The sequence below is a fragment of the Centroberyx gerrardi genome, chromosome 16 (assembly GCF_048128805.1).
Source record: "Centroberyx gerrardi isolate f3 chromosome 16, fCenGer3.hap1.cur.20231027, whole genome shotgun sequence".
Taxonomy (NCBI): domain Eukaryota; kingdom Metazoa; phylum Chordata; class Actinopteri; order Beryciformes; family Berycidae; genus Centroberyx; species Centroberyx gerrardi.
Genome location: NC_136012.1, coordinates 11469725 through 11493920, shown reverse-complemented (window position 1 = coordinate 11493920; position 24196 = coordinate 11469725). Strand labels below are relative to the sequence as shown.

The following is a 24196-nucleotide window of genomic DNA, read 5'->3' as shown; positions in this document are numbered from 1 at the left end:
ATGGTGAGAAAAAGAAACAGCGGAGGGCTTTCCAGGCGCTCCTCTGCATGCAAGACAACTGCTGACTCCCAGATCCCCAGCATCAAAGACCTGACTCTTCTGGATGGTCCGGTCCACAGTGAGATCCCTGCCCTTCCTCCAGAGCTCCTCACACCCGGTCATGGTCAACTGGGCTTCCCAGACAGCGTCTACCTGCTGGCGGCAGCCATCTTCCACAACACTCACCTGGAGAAGCCTGCTGCCCACCGGCTGGTGCATTATGGGAAGCGGACGGGGCTCCCTCTGCCTGAGGTCAAGGATGAGGAGATGCAACGGACAGCTTATGAGCTGGCCTTCAACACGCTTAAATGTAAGTTACCAGAAGATGGATGGATGTGTTGAACCGTCTTCCTTTTTTGGTCCTTCCTTCCTTCCATTGCTTCCTTCCTTCATTCCTTCCTTTCTTCTTTCCTTCCTTCTTTCCTTGAACACACACACACGCAAACAAGCACACTCTCTCACAACCATGCACACACACACATATAGCCTACACTTGTGTTTTTGAATGTTGGGTGACTTTGGAGAGAGGACATCAGCAAACGGTGTTTAGTAACCCCCGATTTTGATTCATTTCAGGTACATTAAATTGCCAGTAAAAATTGCCTATTTGACTCCAGGCAAACAAACAGCTATTTGAAATGAGAATGAATCGCCTTGGGGAAATTAATTGACAGGTGGAATTGAATATAGATAGATTGATGAGGGGAAAGTAGAAGAGAAAAAAAAATGCTCGAATGACCAGGGGGAATTCTGCGTGATGCTACAAATCAATTTGGCCCATAATCTGTTATCTGGAGCCAGGGTGGGGTCTGGGTGGCCGAACTCACAGGGCTGTGTAATCACCATGGTGATAAGGGAGGGGAGGTGAGCCGACTGTCAGCGCAGGCGGCTGGGTGGAATCGATTTAACTCGTTCTCCATGGATGGAGGGGTCAGGTAGCAGGAACACCCTTGTAGCCGTGAATGATTTTGTTCCTTTGCTCTATCCATCCACCGCACCTGGATAAGCCCCAGGCCTACGTGTCCCACAATTAATGCAGATCACCTCAAAATATCCATCGTCACAAGCTCCAGGACCTCACAGCAGCAAACTGTAATTGGTTTGAGAGCTGTAGGTCAGAGTACTTACGTCATGTAGTGAAATGGACCAGACTATTAAGGATAATATAGCAGGAACATAGCGATGCTATCTTATCTCTGGGCCACCATTTAGTCCATCAACCTTTTTATTTCTGTCTATAGGAGGATGCCTGTAAACACTGACTGGGATGAGAAATCTGCCATTACTGTAGGTGAATGAAACAATTTAATTTTGCCCAGAGCATGAACCTGATCTCTACCCAGAGAAAAAAAGTTATCAGTCTACAGTGATTGTGATATATATTTTTTTCAGTTTCATCCTCAGTCTGTTTCGAGCTTATTTCCAAGAGACAGACCCCTCTGTGTTATCAGTGCCACCTTTGTACAATTCTTCCCGTTGTCTGCATATGCCTGCCTGACGTTCCTGGAATGAATTCATTTGTGGAGCATCAGTCAGTGGGATAATGCGATAGAGATAATATTGTAAAGCAAATTAAGGAAAGATTGAGAAGCTGAGAAGCCACTATTGGATAGCTTATTGGATAATCAGCAGATTCATGCACTGGTCACGTTATTCCTGATCTATAATTTTCCCTTTGTTATTTGGACCATGCTCTGCACCGATAATGGAAAAAAAGAAATAGGAATTGTCTTCTGTATGTGTGCCGGAATCAGTTCGCAAAATTAGGTGCGTTTGCCTGACAGATAGTCGATAGAGTGTACATCATTGTTACAGAGAGAGAGAGAGAGAGAGAGAGAGAGCTGGGGTGCTGATTGACCAGGAAACTTTATTCATATTTTATAGACATGATTGGTGGCTTGGCTTGATCACATATTTGTTGGTCACATGATGGATTCATTCACACTTGCTGTGTTGTGAAATTGGGTACAGATGAAATGACACAGCCTGGAAGCCAACGTTAATCTCTCCTCTTCCTCCTACCAACAGGCCGACTTTAGGTGCAGAAATCGATTTGCTAGTGACAACACACGCGCACGGGCACACATGGACGGACACACACACACACACACACACACACACACACACACAGGACACATCCTTTGTGCACTGCCTGGGAATGACTGATCCAAAATTGAGCTGAGGTCAGTTGTTAACCTAGAGAAGAAATGCTTTACCAGCGAAAAAACGTGCAGAGCAAAATGCCAATGAGCTCTGGTATTGATCTTGTGATTATAACTCTTATCCGCCCAAAACAAAAAAGTTGCTCAGTAAGCTCCGTATCGGTGGCAGAGGACACAGACTTGTCTAGTGTCACTGTGATTGTCAGTCAGTACTAAAATATGGAGTGAGAGTTGGTGGTGATGTTTACCCTGGTGTGCATTTGACATTTCTTTTCACAAACGGATAAAGAAGAAGCTGAAATGACAAATATTAGCAGTGAAGTCCTTTTTGCCTTCTCTCCCACGTATTTTCTGTCTTTCCGGTCTTTCCTTTATATCCTCTCTCTTTCAAAAGCCTCTGTCTTTTCCTATCTTAGTAATGATCTGCTTGATCACTGATCTAGAGGCTGTTTATGCAGTCAAGGCTACATATCTTGTTGAATTTTCTTCTTTATGCTTCAGGTATGTGGAGAATTTAAGCTGTCCAAAATAATGTGTGTTAGAATTTCAGATGTCAGGAATTCAGTAGATGACCTTGTCACTAGCTGTGCAAGTTCTCCTCCTCTCCTCCACCCCTCCTCCTTTCCCGCTTCTCTCTTTCTCTGCACTCTTTGCTCCTCTGAGAGCATTTCTGCCTCATTGTCCACACTAGTCGACGGGGCTGCCAAACGGCCTTGTCAGACAGTTGTGGCTGCTGCATGCTCTGTGTGGAGCTGAAAAGGCTCCTCTGACCAGTTGGGGATAGGCTGGATTTAGACCGTGGGAGGGAGAGGGGCCGTGTCTGTTTTGCCCTTGACCAGGATCAGGGCCCCCAGCAGGCCTCAGCAAATATCAAATTGCACAGGTGAAAAATACGTAAGCTATCTTTGCCATTCGGTCCAAGGGTCATCACATGACTTAAGACACATCCCTTCTTTTGGCCGGTCCGGTTAGATTAATATGAAATCGGGTGTACAGATGCGGAACGCTGTTAGACAAAGAGCTGAATAAGGGCGAGGGGAGAATGCATTCAGGTCTGGGCCTTTCACACAGAATTTATTTGACCACAGTCCTCATCACTCACCGCTCATTGTGTGTTACCTGGACGCGAGCCACAAAATGCTCAAACAGCCTCAACACAAGTCCTGATGACTAGTGCCTCCTGCTGGTGTAGGACAAATTCATTCTGAGACTGATTTGGGGTCAGCTTTGTGTATTAACCTCCATAGGCAGATGTTAGGATTTGGAAATTGTTGGCTAATCCTACGAGTAAAACTCAGCACTGTGTCTGCTGTGTAACGACATCCACTATAAGAGATTTATAGTTGAATTTTCTCCGACCGTGTTTTACTCAACCTGCTGCAGTTGATTTATAGCATGTGGAGGGCTATGACCTCTACAGACCCAACCATGCTGGCCCTCTCTGGGGTCTGTGCTGCTCTGTGTTTCGCTGTGTGCAGTGAGTGGTTATCTTATAAGGGCTTATCTTTAAGGCCTTCTGCAGTAATGGCCACTATTGTAAACCCTGTTGACCTACGGCTACTATAAATTAGACCTCTGCTGATGGGATGCCTTTGTTTCCTCAAATAAAGATAAACTCTGATGTGTGTGTCTGTGTGCAACCATTTGTGTGTGTGTGCCTGGCTGTCTGTGTGTGTGTATATGTGGGTGTGCCTGCCTGCAGATGTATGTGTGTGTGTGTGTGTGTGTCTTGTCCTATACCCTCTCTCCCTGGTGTCTATTTGGCTGAGGCCCAATGTACAGTTTGGCATGATTTGTGATGCTGTGATAGGTTAGCAGCAGTGTCTGTGGTTGCCATGGCGTCACAGTGACAGTTTAAGAGGACTCAGGTGTGTCGCTCAAGAGTAGAAAGTAACCAGGACAGCAACCATACACATGTGGTAGACACACACTGCACACACACATTGATGTTACTGTAAGTATTCACACACACACTCACACACCTCACCTGATTTTGTTCAGTCCTCTGCAATTTCATGAAGAGGCTTTCTCCAAATAACATCATCAGGAACGCATGCATATTAGAGAAATCTTCCATTCTTCCATTTCCAGTATGTAATGAGCAAACACTGTGTAGGCTTTAGAAGCAGGTGTTCTTTAATCCTCGCAAGATAAAGTGGATACTATTGCTTTCCCTCCATCTCCCTGGAATTGAAAGGGAGAGCCCATTGTTTGTGGGAGAGACTGGGGAGGGGGTGAGTCTGCGTGTGTGTGTGTGTGTGTGTATGTGTATGTGTGTGTGTGTGTGTGTGCGTATCAGAAAAAAACATTCCTGTTGGCCAGCGAGACAGATGCTGCCTTCATGATATGACAGCCAGGACATGGGGATGAAAAAAAACTGTTATGAGCCAGAGATAGCTCCCTGATAGGCAGCACTACTTTGCAGACCAGTGTCCAGATTTGATTTGAAGTCACCCTGCCACCACATTGTATGGCAAACAACAGGTGGTAAATCACATAAAATATGTGTTTTGACCTTTATTTATTCAGGGCAAGTTGACTTAGAGCTGTGCAACCACAGTGTGGTATAAAATGCATGCATGCTGGTTACATTTGGTTTGGCCGATGGTATTTGAGTGTGGCCTGTTTATTAGTGCAAATGCCATTAATGTCATCAGTGCTTCGATTCCACACGCCCACTCACTACAGATACAATAAATGAAAGAAATGAGGCAAATGAAAAATCAGATTAACTCAATTAAGCACGAAATGAGTGTGTAATCACTGGAAATTAAAACCCCCATCTAATTGAATTATCTTCCAAATTAAATCACGATCATTTGTGCTGCTTCTAGAAGCCCCTCTCGCTCTTATTCTAAATCTGTCTTTCTCTTCTTGACATTCTCATCATTAGATATGGATTTGTCCTTCATAGCATTCATATTACCAGTGTATGGATGGGTGTCATTTCTTGTGCGTCTATCATGTGCTCTTGGTGAAACTGTCTGGCTTGGTTTCTAGGGATAATTAGACATTGAGATAAAAGATGGGACTAATGGGCATCATTATTACTCAGAGATACGTTATAAGTGATGGAAATCTCCATGCCCACATTCTCTTTCGGTCTCTCTACCTAACCTTGTTGTGCTTTGTTCCCGCGCAGATCAAGAACTGCTGGAGGACATCATGATTGACAGCTGCTTTTACCTCGCTCAGCCAATGGTGAGTGAAGACGGAGTTCCCTAGGAATAGCCTTGTGCTTTATGGGAAATGTCTGCACTCACAGCGATAGTTTAAGATATTTCATACCTTGGCCATTGTCAGCATTACATATCAGGGAGGCACATTTGTTACTTTCAATCTGCTGCTGTGCATCAAAATCCTTTTAACGCATTTTCAATGAGTGTCTACGCTGCTTTTGATTCTGAGAGCGCGGTGGGCTAATAGACTCAGTTTTGGAGTTGAGCATGCCATTCCCTTGTTCCTAGCTTTGTTCTCCTCATGCTGTTTTCCTAAACTCCCTTACTCCCAATACATTGACAGCACCCTGTACTCTCAATATTCATGTCCTGCTGTTCCTACTGAACAAAGTCTTTGTTCTGTTCTCTAGACCTCTAATCGGTAACAGTAATATTGATGTATTACATTGATATACACTCCTTTCATCAACTCACAAAGCACCTTGTGTCTTTTATATTCTCTCCCCTAATCAATGACAATCACTCCCTTTGGAGCTGCACATCTAAAAGGTACAATGTGGCAGAACAAGGCTGGCTGTGTCTTTTTCCTTTATTGCTTTTCTCAAACAAAACGCCCCATTAATTAGTGATGAAATCAAAATGCTGTAATGGCCCAGGGGCTGTGTTTAGATATGGCGTCTTGAGTGTATTCCGCTCACTGCCTACCTTACCTCTGTCCCTAGGACGTGCGAGCTGAGTGTTATTAGCGGTGCTAAGGCTAGTGCCCGTGCTGCGTGGTCGTAAAAGGAGGATTCCCAGCACAGCCATGAACCTGCGGCTGTTAGACAGTAGAAGAACTCCCTGCTATTTGGCTAAATGAAGAGGAATCCTCAGGAGGAGATTTACTTTTGCCCTAGTTTTAACACTCCAGTTAAAGAAATAAGAAAGAGGGCTGCCTTAGCTGCTTCCCTAACAGAGTTCGGACGATGATGAAGCACACAGAGCATAGAGAGCTACCCTGCGTTCACTGGTATAGAAGAGCAATGGAAGCAAAAGGTGGTAAATGTGTAAACAGAAAATAGAGCTGTCATGGAGTCTATACACATTCTAGACACCCAATGTCTACTTCAGCGAGGACACGCACATATACAGACACATTAATACACATGAAAGTGTGTTGAAAAGGCAACTGTGTCCTCTCTCTCTCTCTCACACACACACACACACACACACACACACACTCACACACTGTAGCTGAGTGAAATATGGCCTTGGGTGAAATGAATGGGTCTCCCTATGTGTCGGTGGCAGGTCGTTACTCTGCATCCCACCACCGAGACAATAAAGCCCAGACACAATGAGACACTCTTTAGAACTCACTCTCACCTCATTTTACACTGCTGGCATCTATAAAGTTCAACCTTGATAGAGAGAGGAGAAAGAGATGGGGCTGGGAGAGAGGGGTAGGTTGACTGGAAAGGAGAGGGGGGCCAGGAGGGTGCCGGAGAAAAAAAAACGGAGAATGAAAAATGAAGATATAGATAGACTTGCATGCTGAAAGAGCCCGAGGCGTATTTGATCACAATGGAGAGAGAAAATGAAGCCTAAATCCTGCGGAAGATGGAAATAGCCTGAGTGAGAATGTGAAATCTGGGGAGGCAAGCTTATTAGGTACACTGACACATTTAACATGAAATAGACCCATATGGCCTCTGGTAAAGTGAGCCATATGGAATGTAAATTTTAAATACAACTAGGATACAAATTCACATCCTGAATCTTCTTATTGATAATAGCTTGACCTCAGTACTACAACATTCCAGTCATATGCAATATGATTATTGCAATATACAGTTTAGCCATGGCAGCCAGGTTTCACCCAACATAGCCAGAGCTAGGCAGAGTCAAGTCCCTGATGTCAGAGAGCTGCATCTGGGATGACTGAACAGAGCCAGCATGTTTAGTTTAGGCACATTCCCACCATGGGATGCCGTTGCCTGGCAACTTAATGACAGGGAATTTCCCAACACTCAGGGGTTCAACCTTGGTAGAGGGCGAGTGGAGCTTGAAGTATAGGGAGGGAGGGAGGGAGGGACGGAGGGAGAGAGAGAGAGAATGTGGATGGAGGCTGGTGCCAGAGCCTGTCTCTGAAACCGACCTTTCCAAAAATCTGATTAAAAGCCCCTGGAATGAATAATGAGCGCCGGCTAATTCCTTAGCTGTAGTGCCAGCCAGTGTAGCATTCTAGCTTCTCGCCCCATTAGCCCAGTAGTGAGGCCATGGCAAGCTGTTGCTGCCGAGCAACACCATCTGCCACTAATGCGATCGGTGCCCTCGCACCCCCAGGGAGAGAGAGGAGGTGAGGGAGAGAGAGAGAGAGAGAGAGGGAGACAGACAGAGACAGAGAGAGAGATAAATGAAGAGAAGGAGAGGTAGAGAGGTATCTTTGGCTTCCTCCTGTGTTTAATTAAGAAGCAGAGGTGGGGTCATTGCAGGACACCCTGAAGCAATGTATGCGTCTGTGTGTGTGTGTGTGTGTGTGTGTGTGTATGTATGCCTGTTTCTGCAAACTGGGTAACTCAATTTCCGAATCAATACAGATAAATAGTATCAATACACTGTACCCTTCATTAGGTAACCAAAACACTGCTGTCTCCAATACTCTTGATGAATGTCAGGCTCTCAGGTTATATTTACCTGTAAATCGTAGATGCCTATGAGGCGGTTGACTGCTGAAGTGTAACCACTCACTTTATAACACCTCCCTCTTCAGTCATGTCAGTAAAAACTAGAGAGTCGACCATTCAAGCGTGCAGCCTCTATCCACACAATAGCCTTATGATTCCTTTTTTCCACGCTTATTCTCTATTCTCCAGCGAGAGAAGTCAACAATTAACTGTACCTTGTGCTCTTCCAGCCGGATGATCAGATGAGCCTGGTTGCCGTCATGCTGTATGACTTCCAGGACAGGAAATTCCTCCCACGGGAACGTCGAGGGGAGGAGGAGTTTGTACAGGAAGTCAGAGATGTGGAGAACTGCCTCCTCAGGTAAAAGTTTGTGTCTTGAGGGAGAGAAAGAAAGACAGAAAGAAACCAAAACAGGGAGTGGAAGAGCGAAAACGAAAGAAGAAATCGAGGAAGAAGGTGAAAAAACCTAAATCTTGACTTTGTGTGTGTTGTAGGTTTAAAACCAAGCTGGCAGCTTCTCTGGCCCGCTGTAGGATCAAACATGATCTCTTGACTATTGAGTGTATTCTGCCGGAGAGTGTGAAGATGAAACAGGAGAGATCCAGCAGCCTGCCACTTTACGCATGGGTCAACACACTCAAGAGCAGGTCAGCTGAGCACACACAGACACACACACTAAAATACACAGTCATACACGCTTCTTACCCACAGAAGCAGGTAATGCACACCTGTACATACACACATGCAGGTGCGCACTGTATGCATGCGTACACATACACACACAGACACACACACAGACACACACAGACACACACAGACACACACACACCTTTGGCTTGGGGTGTTGCCCAATGTTTTATGGGCCAGGTGCCCAGCTGACATCCAATTAAACCGACAGACTCTGCGTGTGTGCGTGTATGTGTGTCCGCACGCGTGTGTGTCTCTGTGTGTGTGTCTGTGTCTTTATGTGTGTGTGTGTGCCCAGACAGGCTGATTCAGTGAGGTGTAAATCCTGCTGCTATGGACAGATCCAATCAGCAACAACCCTCAGCAAGCCCTGGGACTGTAAAGGTCACTTGTTGGGACTAGTGCTGTGTGTGTGTATCTGTGTGTGTGTGTCTGTGTGTGTCTGTGTGTATGTGTGTGTGAGTATTCTTAATGGCTTTTGCAACACACACATTACTATAAAAGACTTTAAAAAGGTAGAAATAGAAATATAAATTCTACATACTATTACTATCTATGATGACACTTTCTCTTTCTCCCACCTCCCTCCTTCCTCCTTCCCTCGCTCATCCTCACTCCCTCCTCTCCTCCTCTCCCTGCCCCCTCCACTCTGTCCTCCTCTGCCTCCCTAATCTGCTCTCCTCCCTCTTCCTACTCCATCCGTTCATCTAGTCTTGATGAGGTCCAATGTGTGCTGAAGGGAGCGGGCTTCTCGCAGGTGAAATCGATCGGGCAGCTGGAGGGGCAGACCTTCTGCCAGGACCCCCATTGTGGAGATATACTGGTGTTCCCTGCCCAGCTCAAAGCTGAGCTGTACCGCACCAGGCTGCTCAGTGACCACAGACTCATCATCCAGGTACAAGCTGCACAGAGGGAGGAGGCCGCTGACGAGAGGAGCCTCCTACCTACAGAGTTTCACTTGGCTGTGGAATTCTGTTCAGCCCCACCAATCTTCTCTGATATTTATGAATTCCCTTTTCTAATGGACCTGCTAAAATTGATTATAAGACTGAGATCCCTCATGACAAGTTGGATTAGTTTCCACAGATATTTCACATAAATCCCTCTCTTCCAGCCAGTTTGACTTTGAGCCATAAAGAATCCTTCTCCCTGGGAGGGGGAGAGCACCGTTTCCACATTTAATTTCTAGTCCATTAAAGTCAAGCTGCCACACAAACTGTGAGCAGCACACAGCACCACACAACCCACTAAAATCTGATTGCGCAGCCAAATTCAATTAAGTATTCAATACCACTGCTAAATTAATCACCTCTCCCTCTTTCCTTCCTTTCCCTTCACACTCAGTCTATTTCTTTCACTTTTCTCTTTTTCTATCTCTTTTTAAATGTCCTTGTTCTTCTCCTCTCCTGTCTGTTTTCCCTGACAAACCCTGTGATCTGGATGCTAACTACAGAAACTCAAGCCGGCCCGGTGATTCCACTGGGATACGCTCAGTGCTATTTCCAGAGGGGGCCCTGTTGATTGAAGGACATCTCCATTGTAGTCTGATTGCACTGTTATTCTCATTCTTTCTTTGTACATCTCTTTTGCTCCCTCTTTTCCTTCTCTTCCCCTATTCCCCTCTTAACCCAGTCTCACACTCCCTTTCCTCTCTCATCTAATGCCCCTCCAGTTCTATTTACCCCTATCATATAACTCTTCTTCCTATCCTAGCCTGTATCTCCTCTTCCTCACTCTGCAGAATACTTTTGTATGGTGAGCTCACTATCTCTTTCTGTTACTATGTACTGTACGTAGCAGCATCTCTGTGTCGGTCTCTTTGCTAAATTTGTGTGTTTTTTCTCTCTGTCTGTACTTAATGTGTAGGATAAGTCCTGTACCCTGGGCCCAAATGCAGTGTGTTCCCTGTTATCAGGGGAAGGAGATGTTCTTATGGTGGGCTGCTTCTCTGGCCTCACTGTCTCACACACCGCCTCCCTAATCGCTGTCAACCATAAGGCCAACAGCAAGGACCAGTCCAAAGTCTACGTCTGCGTCAGCGATCGCACAACCGCCCAGAGGGAGGAGCTGCAGGACGCCGTCACCAACATGGGCTGCAAGAGTAGGCACAAAATGGATGGGCCCATGAGTGTGTTGTCACTATCTGTTTGTGTCTCTTTGTATGGGAGAGAGAAGAGGAGATGGAAAGAGGGAGAGGGAAACAGAGAAAGAACTGTCTTTCTTCCTATGACCCCATGAGCGTATCATCCTTGTCTGTATGTGTCTTTGTCTTTCAGAGAGAGAGAAATAGAACAAGGGAAACAGAGCATTAAGTGTTGTTGGCCGTGTTCACACTGTCAGCTCCTTTTTTACATGAAATCTGATGGGGACAGCAAGTGGCCACTTCAGAAAAATCAGTGTGACTTATTTTTAGGCAGAGCAGAGCATCTAAACTTGAGAAAAGTTCATCTTTGTAACATGGCGTAGAAAAGTTGTTTGGAGTTGTTAGCAAATTCCCAGATACTTCCATAAAGTCAGTATGAGAGTATATTGACTGTGTCTCAGATAGTGTGAACACATCCTAATCTTAGCAAGTGTGTATTAGTGGACACTCTATTTTCTGTGTCTCAGTTGGGTTAGTGTGTCATTGTATGTGCACTTTGCTCAGATGTGAAGCTGATACCCGAGGTCTTCCAGTCTTTGGACGGTGGTGACACGCGGCTTCAGAAGGTGCGGGTCATCCTGCTGACCCCCCAGTGTTCTGTGTCCGCGATCAGCAACCCTGTTGAGTTCATACTGCAAGAGAACGGAGGTACACGCTGTAGCTTGGTCTATATATTACACTAGAGCCATAAACCCTGAGGATTTCTTACTGTGAGAGAACAGAGATACAAGGTGTAGCCTAGTCCACATTCTACACTGTGTTACACTCTGTTCAGTCCATATTGGAAGAGAATAGAGAGAGATACACGCTGTAGCTTAGTGTACACACTGCACCCTAAACCCTGTTGAGTTCCTACTGCAAGAAGTAGACTCTTTAATCCTATAGTCACCCCATATATCCCACAGCAAATTCTTAACCCTGCATAGTTCTTTCTAGTATATAATGGAGCGACACATTCAAGGACAAGAAAACATACAGCACTACCGTCAAGACAAAGGACAATGTGTGGCTTTTCAACTGGCAGAAGCCTTTGACAGATGAGCAGGAGTGAAGGACAGGAGAGACGTATCCCAACACAAAGCCTGTTGGAAGAATATGAAAACGAAGGCATTATCATTAAACTCTATGGAGTTGATTCCCTCCCTTATTTCTCCTTGAGGAACTCTCTCATTGTCCTCCATCCGCCTCAAAAATGCTGCCATTTTGAAAGTTAAACCACCTCTACTGTCAGTTTAAAATTAAAAAAAGGTTTAAATTTGATCTTGCTTCATGTTAAACTAGTTTTAACTTTGATGCAACAGAATTTATTGATAAACCATGATTTCATTCAATTTAAAAATATCCATATCCACCCATAGCCTACTAGTATGTACTGTATATCCAAACACTGTAACAAGCCTGTCATATCCATCCTATCCATCCACTTATCTCGTTTATGTTAGATTTGCTGTTACCTTACCGATTCCAGAGAGTGTAGGTAGCTCACAACCCATGATTACACAGCGCACACCCATGGAAAGCACAGCTGGTACACGAATAATGAAAGTGAGATTCTGCTGCTGAAATCCTTCTCCATTATCTCAGACACAGACCTGCTGCAGGACTTATCCCAGGGTGCCATAGCCCAGAGCAAGCTGGAAGCTCTGGTAGCACTACAGAAGAAGGACATTGATCACGCCTTGAAGTGTGAGTTTGGAACTACACACCCACATGTACACACACACACACACACACACACGCACACCACATGAGCTCAGTCTCAAGCGCCTAGCCCCTCTCACCTCTCTGACACGATGAAGGCTGTACTTCCTAATTATCTAATCTCATATGCCATTAGACTGAAGCCCGGAGAGTCCCTGGGAGATCGTCTGAGTCTTAATTAGGAATGCTAATGTTGCTCTGCGCCGGTCAGCCGGTCTGCTGCAGCGCACAACGCACCGTTTAAACAAGCGATCACTAATGCTGCTTCGTATTCCATACGTTCTGCATAGCTGAACATGGCAGTGGGAGCTAAGAGTCTACTGTGGTTAGTCACATGATAGATCAAGTAGATTCAATTCAGTCTCTTCTCTTCTCTTCTCTTCTCTTCTCTTCTGTAGTAATTTATTCTGTTCTGTTTCTGATGTGTTGTGTTGCCCTAATTTATTATGTGCTGTTTCTATTCTATTCTATTCTATTCTGGTTTGTTTCTATTCAAATTTCTTCTGTGCTGTACTGCTTTGTTCCGTTCAGTAATCTGCAATTCTATTCTGCAATATCTTCTATTCTATTCTATTCTATTCAGTAGACAGGTGTTTATCAGTGTCCATGAGCTACCGTCATTAGCCTCAGTCCATATTGTCCAGCGCCCGTCTCTCTTTGTGTGTTCTGGGCAGGTACAGTCTGTCTGTTAGGGACGGCTCCTCTATTCACACTGCCATCGACCGGCCCTCCTCAACGCTTTGGCCGCTGTACTTTCTAATGGGGCCGTTAATTAACGGTGGGTGTGTATCGAGTGCCTCTGGCCGGTGCTGAGTCGATGGTCAGAATTCCAGGTCTCATTTGAGCATCTGTACATGGGAATACACACAAACACACACAGACACATGAGCACACACACACACACACACACACACACACACACACACAAACCCACTCCTCCACAGCCCTTGATGTGTGTGAGCTGGGCGTGTTGCGGGACAGGACACCTGAATGACAGACACGTTCCTCCCCCATGCCGTCTTCTGTATACCCTTCTGTCCCCTCGTCTTCTCGAGTCATTTACACTTCCCTACAAGTGATATTTCACATTTGTTTGGAGCTGATTTGCAACATTCGAGCAGGTTTTATTTGTTATCAGCTTGGTGTTAATTGTTCCTGCCTGGCTATAATTAGTGTGCAAGTAAAAAATCAAAGCTCAAATGAAGGAAATCAAATGGCCGACAGCTGCACAGATCTGCAAGCCAGCAGCAGTTGAATGAAATGAGCAATGCTTCGTATGTGAACAGTATGAGGAAATGAATATTTAAGCACCCATTTCTTCAAAGGGAGCTTTGGGTGAGGAGGATTGTTCTGTTTGAATAATCGAATTGAATTGTCATAAAATGGGAGGAAGAAACAATTTTCAGCTGAAATGCGTGTGTGCACCTCTCTCTGCCCTGTTTAATTGGACATGAAATGAGTTTGTCGTTTAGGTGTGTGTTTTCATGAATTTGTGTAGGCTACAAGGGGTCGCATTTGCATGTCTTAATGTCTTGTGCCACAGCTTGTTTCACATTTATTTCAGTTTAAAGGGCGATTAGCAACATGTTTGCAACACAAAATGGTTGAACATAATTGAATGGAGGTTTACAAAAACAAAGAAAAATTGAAAAGAGGAAGAAGAGAATAAACAGGGATGATAAACAAGTGAACCAGGTCAAAAATGGGTGTGGGGTAGTCAGTACAGTACATATGCAGTGTACATAATATTTATGCATGTGTGTGTGTCCGTCCAGTCCCCAATGTTTGGGCGGTGGTATACTCCACCTGTTCGTCGTACCCAGAAGAGAATGAGGCGGTGGTGAGCAAAGCCCTGGAGCAAGCCAAGGCCCGGTCAGAGCAGGAGGGGGAGCCCAAACTACCCCACTTCAGGTCAGCCTCGGTCTCTGTGCCTCAGTCTCTGGTGCACCGTCTGTGTCTGTCTCTGTCACTGCCTCTCTGTCTGTCAGCCTGCCTATAGGTGTCTGTCTGTCTCCCTTCAGACAGGCCTCTGTCAAAGACCCAGCACACCTCAGGCAGGAACTCAAGGAGATTCAGTGAAAAATGTAATCAAAGGTGCCACTTTAAGTCTCTAAACGCTGTGGAAAGGGCATAGAAAATTCGATTTTTCAGACTGCCTTCCCTTGCATAGTGGTATTTCATATTCTTCCGATCGTTTTCCCTTTGTGTGGATTGAAGAACTTGAGCGCTGTTGAAGTTTACCGTTCCCGTGGACTTGAATCCACCATGCGTGCCTCCTCTCTGCAGTAAGCTGGCCCGGAGTGCTCCAGCGCCTCAGGCTAGCATAAATAAAACACAAGTGATATTATTTGTATGGATCGCACTGGCACTTTTCACAACTGGTGAACTTGCGTGCGTTTATTTACTTCGTTAATTCGTATGTCTCTTTGGTTGTGTGTGGTTGTATTTTTATCCGCTGTGTGCATTTTTATTCTCTATTTTCTGTGTGTGTGTGTGTGTGTGTGTGTGTGTGCTTCACCCAGACCCAGTCCTCCCGGCCTTGCTGAGGGCTCTGAGGTGACGGGTCCCTTCTTCAGGCTGGAGCCCTCGGATCAGAGTAATGGCTGTTTCCTGGCCGTCCTCACCAGAGAGGTGAGCAGCACTAGAGCATAAAGACAAACCTCACAGAGAAAAAGCAATGTTTAACCCCGGGTGAGCTGGCTGAGTTTGGACGACGTCTTTATCCCCAATATCCACTCTATAATTCATCTCTACACTAGACCTTACTGCCACAGCAAGGTGTAGTGTCAATTTTGTATTTAAATTTTTTATTCAGTACAGCAGTGAACACGAGAAAGGGAAGGAAGTTGTCGGAAAAGCACTCCTGCTGCAATGCACATGCTTCTGTCATTAAAGCACTTTACTGCGCCAGATATGCGTGATTGCAGATATCACCATGTGGTAAATGCAGCTCCTTCTGACAGCGCACAATACAACGCCTGTACAGTCTTAGCATTAGTGCAGATTTCCAATTCAGTAGCTTAGCCTCTCCAAAAAAAACAACACCAGCAATCCACTGCTGCCGCTACCCGGCAGCGCAGCCGAAGACCTCACTGCCAGGTGCACAGGGAGAGACAGATTTAGCTCATTGAGCATACAGTCCTTGCGAGCTGTCCGGGTTCCAACGACGAAAAAATCTCGGGCTTGTAGCGCTGGACCCGACCATGGGCTTCACCCCAGCGGGATACCAGGGCCTCGTTCCGCTAATTCTGTTTGTTATTTTTTTTTGCCTGTCGATTCGTTCAGCGTTCTAAGCGCTGCGCACAGAAAGGATGCCCATGAGTATGGTCCTCCCAACACACACACACACACACACACACACACACACACGCACGCACACACACACTGTAGTCTGAGCTGAAACACTGGCTAATCCCTCATTTACGTCTGCCGAGGAACTCCCCTGTCCTCCACCCGCTTTCATCTGTGTGTCCTGAAATAGCATCACACAGTTGGCTCTCTCTCACGCACACACACACACACACACACACACAGATACACAACACAGAGAGGGAGAGACCAGTTTTTAGGAGTGTGAAATTAAGAAACTGCCGGTTTATTAGGGGAGCCTTAAGACAAATGTCGGACTTGAGGATGAAGCAGGCAGGCAGCACAGCCTGCTAGCTGTCAGAAACATGCACACAGTGGGAAAGTAGAGCATACTTGTCATGTGAGCGTATGAGGAAGAATAGAGGCTTACAGAGTGTGGGGAAGGTTTTTTTTTTGTTTGTTTTGGCAGAAAGGGATAGAGGAGAGAGAATATGAAACTAAGGAAGAATAGAGGCTTGGGGAGAGCGGGGAAGGGGTTTTGGAATGTTTTTTGTTTTGGCAGAAAGGGGTAGAGGAGAGAGAGGGGAGAGGAGGGGAAGGGGTAAGCGGCGGTTTGAATGAAAGACGGGGAGCAGGGAATCAGGCGGCTGAAGTTGAGATCGGGTGGAAATGAGTGTCGCCGTCTGTGACAGGTTCTTGGTCAACCCCTTGAGAAAGAGAGAGAGTAAGGCAGAGGAGGAGAGAGATCAGACAGCTCGAAGAAACAAGAGCATGTCGGGTCACAGAAGTGGGCATCTGGTCGTCTTCCAATCGGCAACCAGAGAGAAAGCGAGAGATGTAGGAGAAGGCAGAGGGATGAGTGTGAATGAGTGTTGAAGTCAGAGGGGCGAGGCGATCATTGTCTGGGTCAGAAAAGCCTTAGAAGTAGAAATCAGGTAAGTCAGGAGGGGATGAGAAGATGAGAGGTGTGAAAGAGAGAGAGAGAGAGAGAGGCAGAGAGAGAGAGAGAGAGAGAGAGAGGGAGAAGTCAGTATCAGACGAGCATGCAGACGCAGCTGAGAGTTGGCCTTGGATTTCATAAGCCAAAGGAGACAATGAAGAGCGGAGCGAGGGATGCTGTGAGAAATGAGTTCTAGTCCACTGTGAAATATGAGAGCAGGCGGAGATAATGAGAATACGGGGAGAATGAAACAGACACGCACACACACACACACACACATTCACACTCCATAATCGGCACACAATAGACACTTCTGACACTTCATACACACACTTCATACACTATTGTTGGTAGTTGCAGGAGGAGACCTATGTTTTACAAACCTTTGTAGTTTGGATAAGCAGATGAGTCTCTCTCTCTCTCTCTCTCTCTCTCTCTCTCTCTCTGTGTGTCATGTTGTCCACTCTCAGGTTTGACCTTTTCATTGCTTTCTAAAGTCTCTTCCACTTCTTATATTACAACCAAACCGCCCTCTTCCTCTCCCCAATTCAGTTTCATCTGCCTCTCTCTCTCTCTCTCTGTCCCTCTCTCTTCCTCTCCCTCTTCATGTTATTTCTGTGGGTGGGCGTTAAGTGAGGCAGTGAGACTTCAGTCACAGCAGCTAAGCCCTGATTTAACTGGGCTTTAGATGCTAAGTGCGCTGCAGTGGAACGATATGGCTGGGGAAGGTGCTTTAGCGAGCCTCATCGAGCCTGGACGACCGGGCTTCCCCACCTCCCCATAATCCAAAACATAGCCACGTTTATGACACCCGTCCTCACATTATGAAATCTACTCTCACACTTATGATGCCAGCGCTGGCTTATTAAGCCATTTCGCCCCCTCCGGGTGTGACGGAGCTCCCCTGCACTGCAGCATGTGGTCTTCCCTGGCCATCCATCATGTTTTATACCTCCGCAGATAGGAATGAAAAGATAATCAAACTGCTATAATGGCGCCTCAAACAGGATTTTTCTCCCTACCTCCAATAAACTCAGCTAATCAAAAGTTATTGTGGCACTCTGAAAAGCGCCATAAAAATAGCAATTATATAAGTGTGGGAAAGCAGTCTGGGCTGGAGCGACTGTCATATTGGGGCTCAGTAAAGTTCTTTATGAGCTTTACATACAAGAACAGCTGGGAACAATAAAGGCGGTCAGGTAATGTGTGTCTGGGCCAAGTTCCAGAGGGAGCAGATCACAGGTGGACCGGTCTCTAAAACGCCGCTAATGCTGAAGGACAGGTTTGGATGATATTCAGGAGGAATTCAGAACCAAAAAATGTCCATCTTAACAAGTCATTTAGTCTCATATTCAGCCTTCAAATCTTATTTTTCTTAAACCAAGAGAACAATTCTGCCAATGAGGTGAGATGCCTCCACTTGTGTCCGATGCAGTTTCACTTGTTTCAGGAATTTTCTAGAAATGAGTGTCAATCTCTTGAAACAAATCAGAATAAGGCAGATCACTGCACTACTATCAAGAAAATGACACTTGATTCTACAAAATTCTTGAAACAATTTGATTTGAAACGAAAGTTATTTTAGGAAAATGACGATTTTAGGACATTATTGCAATGTAGAACTGCTTCATCCTTTAGGACAACTTTGCAAATATTTGGGCGTGGTGGCCAAGATGTAGTGGACACAGTGATTTTGGACATAAGTGTTGAAACACAATGGGTGTGGTTCAGCTGCAGGGTATGTTGTAGCCAGCAAGCTTAGGAGACTGCAGAAGGAAATGAGACATTTAAAGAGCATGGCATAGTTGGTTAGTGGAGATGGAGAGGAAGTGAGATTTAAAGGGGTGAGGGGGAGAAGAAGGAGAAGCAAAAGGAGAGGGTCTGTTGAATAATTCAGCGCCCCCTGTCTGTTTGAGTTAGCATCAATGGGGTTCAGGGCATCCCGCAAAGAACAGCGCTTCAGAGGCATGTTAGCATGTGTGCGCGCATGCCCACACACATATTCATGTATGCTCATGCACACTCGCACATTCACACACAGCCGTACACAGGATTACGGACACAGCCTCTACATGGCCGCAAACACATATACACATTTGCATAAAAGTACAAACAAGCGCATAAACACAAAGTACACACACAAGTGCACACTGGCTGCACCTCCCTGTAGTGTTCACTGTGCATGTGAATAATTCAGGCGTTGAGGAGAGCAGTAGGCTGCTGTGTGGGTTGGTGCTGAGACAGCAGGTGACCCTGCAGCCAGCAGAAAGGACACAGTGGCTCTCTCCTCTTTCCTCCCGTCATCTCCTCTCCTCTTCTCTTTCCTCTCCTCTCCCCCTCTCCTCTCCTCCCCCCTCCTCTCTGGGGCTGATACCGGTGAGGCTGCAGGTGGAGTTTTCATATTTCAGACTTGTGCAAAACGAGCCCGTTTGTTTCAGTGTGGGGGGTTAAAGGGGTAGTCTGCTGTTGATGAGGAGGGGAGACTGGAACAAAAGTATTAAGTGTACTGGTTATTTATTTATTTATTTATTTATTATAATTATGATTATATTTTTGTTTCTTGACCTATTTATGGTTGTCTTGTTGCTGAATTCTCTTTAATCCTCTCCTCTCCTCTCCTCTCCTCTCCTCCTTTACCAACTTAACATTATGTATGGTGTATTTAAACCATAGATTCTACTGTGCCTACATTCTGGCCATGATCACAACATTCAGCATTCAAACACATCTATATTGGTCCATTCAAAGTTTTCAATCAAATTTTGAATCTCATTATCTCAAGAATATGTTCAAGTATCAGCATATATTTCTGTGCTTGTGTGTGGTGCCAGACTTCTTATTTGGAATAATTATGTGTATTTTACATTTCGACACTGGGGTGGCAGGATGGCCTATGGCCATTCCTGCTGAAGTATCCTTCAGCAAGATATTTAACCCCAACCTCACCATACGCACCAACTAGAGAATTTCTAGCAATAAAGTATATCAAATCAAACATAGAATATGAATACAGTTGTGCATCAGTCTGAATCATGAGCCTGCTTTAAATGTTCGACTCCAAAAATAATTTGGTCATGTCTAAGAAGATAAAAGTTATTATCTTCTCCTTTTCTTTGTTTCTTGTTCATATTGTTGCCAGCCTGAGCCAGTCGTCGAGGAGACGGCACAGGAAGTGCTGGCCAGAGCAAATGCCAAGGGCCTACTGGACAGGATCGGCTCCAACCAGCCAACCAGAAAAGAGCGCCATGGAAACGCCAACCGGACGACAAAAGCAACCCGCGCTCGCAGCTCTCAGTCCCACCTCTCCGTTAATAATCAATCCAGAGTCAGTCAGCTGCGGAACTGTGAGACCAAGGACAGCAGCTCTGCTACTTCGTGTGGACAACAGGGATTTGCTAAGAAACAACTGTCACCTCGAGGTGGGCATGAATACATAACCTTCAAGTCAATTTTATGTGTAGTGATTAATGCACGTCTGCAGGTTTTAAGTTAGGATGAGTAGCAAGGAATAAAGGCTGGTTTGTACTATATTGTCTAATACTATTATTCTTCATCCCCTTTCTCAATCCCTCTCTCTCCAAAACTCTGGCCCTCTCCCTCCAACCGCTCTCGAAATCTTTTTCTCCTTCAGGAAAAGCACCTTGCTTGCAAACCTCAAAGAACACAGTCTCCAGCTCCTCTTCCTCCTCCAAACCAGACCACACCAAACCCTGTAAGAGCGCCAGCCGCGTAATCAACACCGCAGCATCCATCAATGGACACCACTTGTCCAACCCATCCAGCTCCAGCTCCACCTCCAGCCTGCGTCCTGCCCCTCCTCCCTCTGCCGCTGTAGCCCCTCCCCCTCGGCGTCGTCAGGAGGTGCTGAGGCCCGTGGCGCTCACCCTGCCTTCCATTCACTTCCCCAACTTCTTCCCACCCGAGCACAGCGGAGTAGAAGGAAACAACCCCCGCCGCAACTACAACAAGTGGAGGCCCCCGCCTCAAGCTGTACCCCTCCTCCGCTCCAGCAGAAGTCTCTCTAAGGAAGCTGCGGTCAAACCTCAGCCTTGGTTTTGACCCAGAATATAAATATAAAAAGAATATAAAACAACTATAAACATACAAACAAAGAAACCTTTGTGTGCCAAATGCTTACTTGAATAAAGTCATTAGTATTGCAGAAACAATGAGAAACCCTAACTCATTGAAATGTATAAAGTGTTATTGAATTGCCAAATTACACAGAGCATGTGAAAAAAGATTCCACCTTCACAAATGCTTTCAGAGCCATAATGCTATCATTATTATACTGTCTTTCTGTGCCATAAAGAACAAGCTTGTCACCGTGTGAATCTAATCAAACTGCATATATTTAGTGCCGTGCCAATGTCATTTCAATGTTACTACATGATGTATAGCTGCTACACGGGGCTGCAGTGACCTGGAAAATGACAGAACAAGAGGGAATAAAATTGCATATTCAAGAAGCTACTCCCCTTTCTTTTGGTAATGCATTTATTGTCACAACAGATTACATTTACATGGTGTAGAGATGAGTGAAGAACAGAATTGAAATGATTGACAGCATCTTTCTCTTTATTTTGTGTGTGTGTTTGTGTTTCAGTTAGATTGGACTGCATTCACAGAGTTCATATCGAGTGCAGGTGGTGGCCCTGGGCCATAGGAGCAGTGTAAAGGTTCTGATAGCAGTGACAGCAGACTGTTTACTGCTGTTTGTGTGTGTGTGTGTGTGCGTGTGTGTGTGTCTGTGTTTGCGTGTGTATGTATGTGAGTGGGAGTAGACTGGCTGGATTTACTGAGGAAGAGAAAATCTTTTTAACCCTTTTGGCACAGATTTCATCTTTTCAAAGCTGTCCAAGCAGGGAAAAACCAGACACTTGTGTACCACTGTTCATATAGTCATGACTACATCACATCTGCTAGAATCAAAGCCCTGATTTGGATTTTTTTTCACCGTAGAAATTTGGGGTGTATGCGCGTGAAGATTCCTGAGGAATTTGTCTTTAAGTTGGAAAATAAGCATTCAACATTCTTGAGCTAACAAGCTCAATTTTACTGTAGCGTTTGCAAACATTACAATCTTAAACCATTTAAAGCTTCAAAATGCATTAAAAACTGTTAGTCCTCTTCTTAAGAGTCAGTCAGTCAGTGAATGGAAAGTAAAAATTGTTAACTGACTGACAATTCTAAATTTCAGTTTTGTGATCGGGGTAGCCGGTAACCTTACACCTTTTATTTAGGTTTGGATTAAGAACTGGGCCTTTGAAAATCAGATCTTTTGTGCCTGTGTAAATCCAGTCATGGTCAAGTGGAGTCGACTTTTGTGCTGAGAGCATCTATTGTGTGTTCACCCACTCTTCTAACCGAGACCCTTATCAACTCATCAAGCTAATACATATCCCATCAAAATAACATGCAATACCGATACCCACATCTGTCCCATTTACTGATACCAAAATCTCTCATCTCTCCCTCATATCCACCAGATGTCTGCCCTAAATCCTCTCTTCCTACGTACAATCATTTACACTTCATACACATATTTCATTATTACAATCAAGTCATTCCTCCTCAAAGGAGATATTAGTTTTTGTCCAGTTCATGTATGTCACACATCAGAGGGATCAAAACGTTACTATTACATTTGGTGAGCAGCCGGAGGGTGCTGATTGGTCAGTGGCCTTGTCTGTCTCGCCTTGGTGGCTTTTCCCATAAAACTGTCTAACTCCCACGTCAGCAAGACAGACACCTTAGACGCCTGTCCTGTCCTGGAAGGCTACTGCAGTTTGGCATGGGTACAGTCCAGAAGCTCTTACTGTGCCGATGAAGGTTTAACAAAAGGGGACAGACCATGAAAAAAAAAAAAAAACATTAGTAAACCACTGAGTGGTTCCGTAAGCCGGTTGTAAATAGAGATTTGATCTTTTTCTTCGGGTTTATCCTGAATCCGGTTTGTGGGGGAAATTTGATCAAATAATCCATCCAGCCCAGTCCTATTAAAACTCCAGGTAAGGGCCGATGAAGCCAGCAGGCAGCAGCGTTCTAAGGTCAAAGTTCAACCGGTGGCCCCAGCTGACAGCAACTTCCCCACTCCTCCTCTCAAAACAGATAAGTTTATTTGTTTTTTTTTATATTCATCATCAGGCATACTCGAGGATGGCCCTCCGTCCCTTTTGTCTGCGGTGGTGTTCGCTAACATATATGTACATCGTTGGTTACCATGGCTGGTATTGATTAGGTGTTGTTGTCGTGGCGATAGTGTGAGTGGCGTCCAGGCGTCGGTTGGGGGGGGGGGGGTCAGGGCGGTGTGGTCAGCGGTGACGGTCATTGCTGGGGAAGTTCCGACGGCTGTTTCTTGGGTTTCAGAGTGTCTATGAGAGACTGGACGCCGCGCTTCACACTGGTGGTCACCCGGCGCGTCACCGAGTCGGGGGAGGGCGAGGAGGAGGAGCCGGCGCGCTGGGAGGGGGGGCGGGCCACCAGACACTTCTGATACCGCAGCTGAGGAAGAGGAGGACAAGTCGGTTTGTTATCACTCGGCTTTTAGACTGAAATAATTAGGCCAGAAGTATGTGTGCAACTGTTTGTGGGCCCATTTATTCATTTATTCAATACAAAACTTCCTTGAGGGTATATTTAGATTAGAAAAACAAAGGAATAGTAACATAACAAAGCAAAAAGCTCATGTAGCAAAACAACAATAAGTTAATGAGGAAGGCGCTCACCACACATGCTGCCTGCACGGCCTCAGACACGCTGCCTGCGTTGGGATCGCACCAGAAGACGTGGCACTGGAAGTGCTGGTTCCCAGAGTCCATGATGAAGGCGAAGGAGTGCACGTCGCGCCCCACGCCCATGAAGGACAGGAAACGCACGCGGCACTCCACCAGCACCTCCTCTTCCTCTTCCTGCACACACAGCCAGGAGGAGAAATACTGAGCAATCCTCTCTAATCAACAAACAAATTTATCTTTTTATCAGTTATTCCTTCAGGATAGCCAACAATATATATATTCCTCTTGCCTTTTCTTTGATGACGGCGACGGTGGCGTCAGCGACACTCAGTATGACAGGAGTCCAGTCCTCTTTACCTGTGGAGGACAGGAGGGTGTCGATGGCCCCGTTGATGATGTCCATACCTGGGGACAAAACACACGAATGGCTGAACAGTAAGACAGAAGACAGGCGGTGGGTGATATCTTGTGTGTGTAAATGGTGTAGTAGCTATTATTGGGGTGACTGTGGGCAATCGGGTGCTTACTGAGGGTTTTGGTTTTACCTATGGGGCGAGACACAGATGTCATGCCTAGGTACAGCACATGGAACTTCTGCACCAACTCGGTCTTTGGCATGGGAAACTCTGCAG

General features: G+C 45.6%; 2 protein-coding genes across 5 annotated transcripts in view; one reads left to right on the top strand and one right to left on the bottom strand.

Moving 5' to 3' along the window:
* Nucleotides 1-20914, top strand: LOC139918925 (putative methyltransferase NSUN7). The gene is made up of 12 exons (XM_078289012.1): nucleotides 1-349; nucleotides 5344-5402; nucleotides 8277-8407; nucleotides 8542-8694; nucleotides 9446-9629; nucleotides 10601-10835; nucleotides 11382-11525; nucleotides 12462-12563; nucleotides 14354-14489; nucleotides 15101-15209; nucleotides 19967-20246; nucleotides 20459-20914. Exons 1-12 carry the CDS (start codon nucleotides 1-3, stop codon nucleotides 20884-20886), a joined length of 2310 nt encoding a protein of 769 aa, XP_078145138.1. The 3' UTR covers nucleotides 20887-20914.
* A 392-nt stretch (nucleotides 20915-21306) lies between these two features.
* apbb2a (amyloid beta (A4) precursor protein-binding, family B, member 2a) overlaps nucleotides 21307-24196 on the bottom strand; it is a 33195-nt gene continuing 30305 nt past the window's right edge. For 2 of the 4 annotated variants that reach the window (XM_071908460.2, XM_071908461.2), the window contains exons 11-14: nucleotides 24092-24190; nucleotides 23854-23969; nucleotides 23556-23738; nucleotides 21307-23331 (exon numbers count right to left, since the gene is read on the bottom strand). In XM_071908460.2, the coding sequence (XP_071764561.2) occupies nucleotides 23155-23331; nucleotides 23556-23738; nucleotides 23854-23969; nucleotides 24092-24190 (575 nt within the window). In that variant the 3' untranslated portion in view covers nucleotides 21307-23154. The remainder of the gene's footprint in view (nucleotides 23332-23555; nucleotides 23739-23853; nucleotides 23970-24091; nucleotides 24191-24196) is intronic. The other 2 variants (XM_071908462.2, XM_071908463.2) reach the window with 1 other exon arrangement.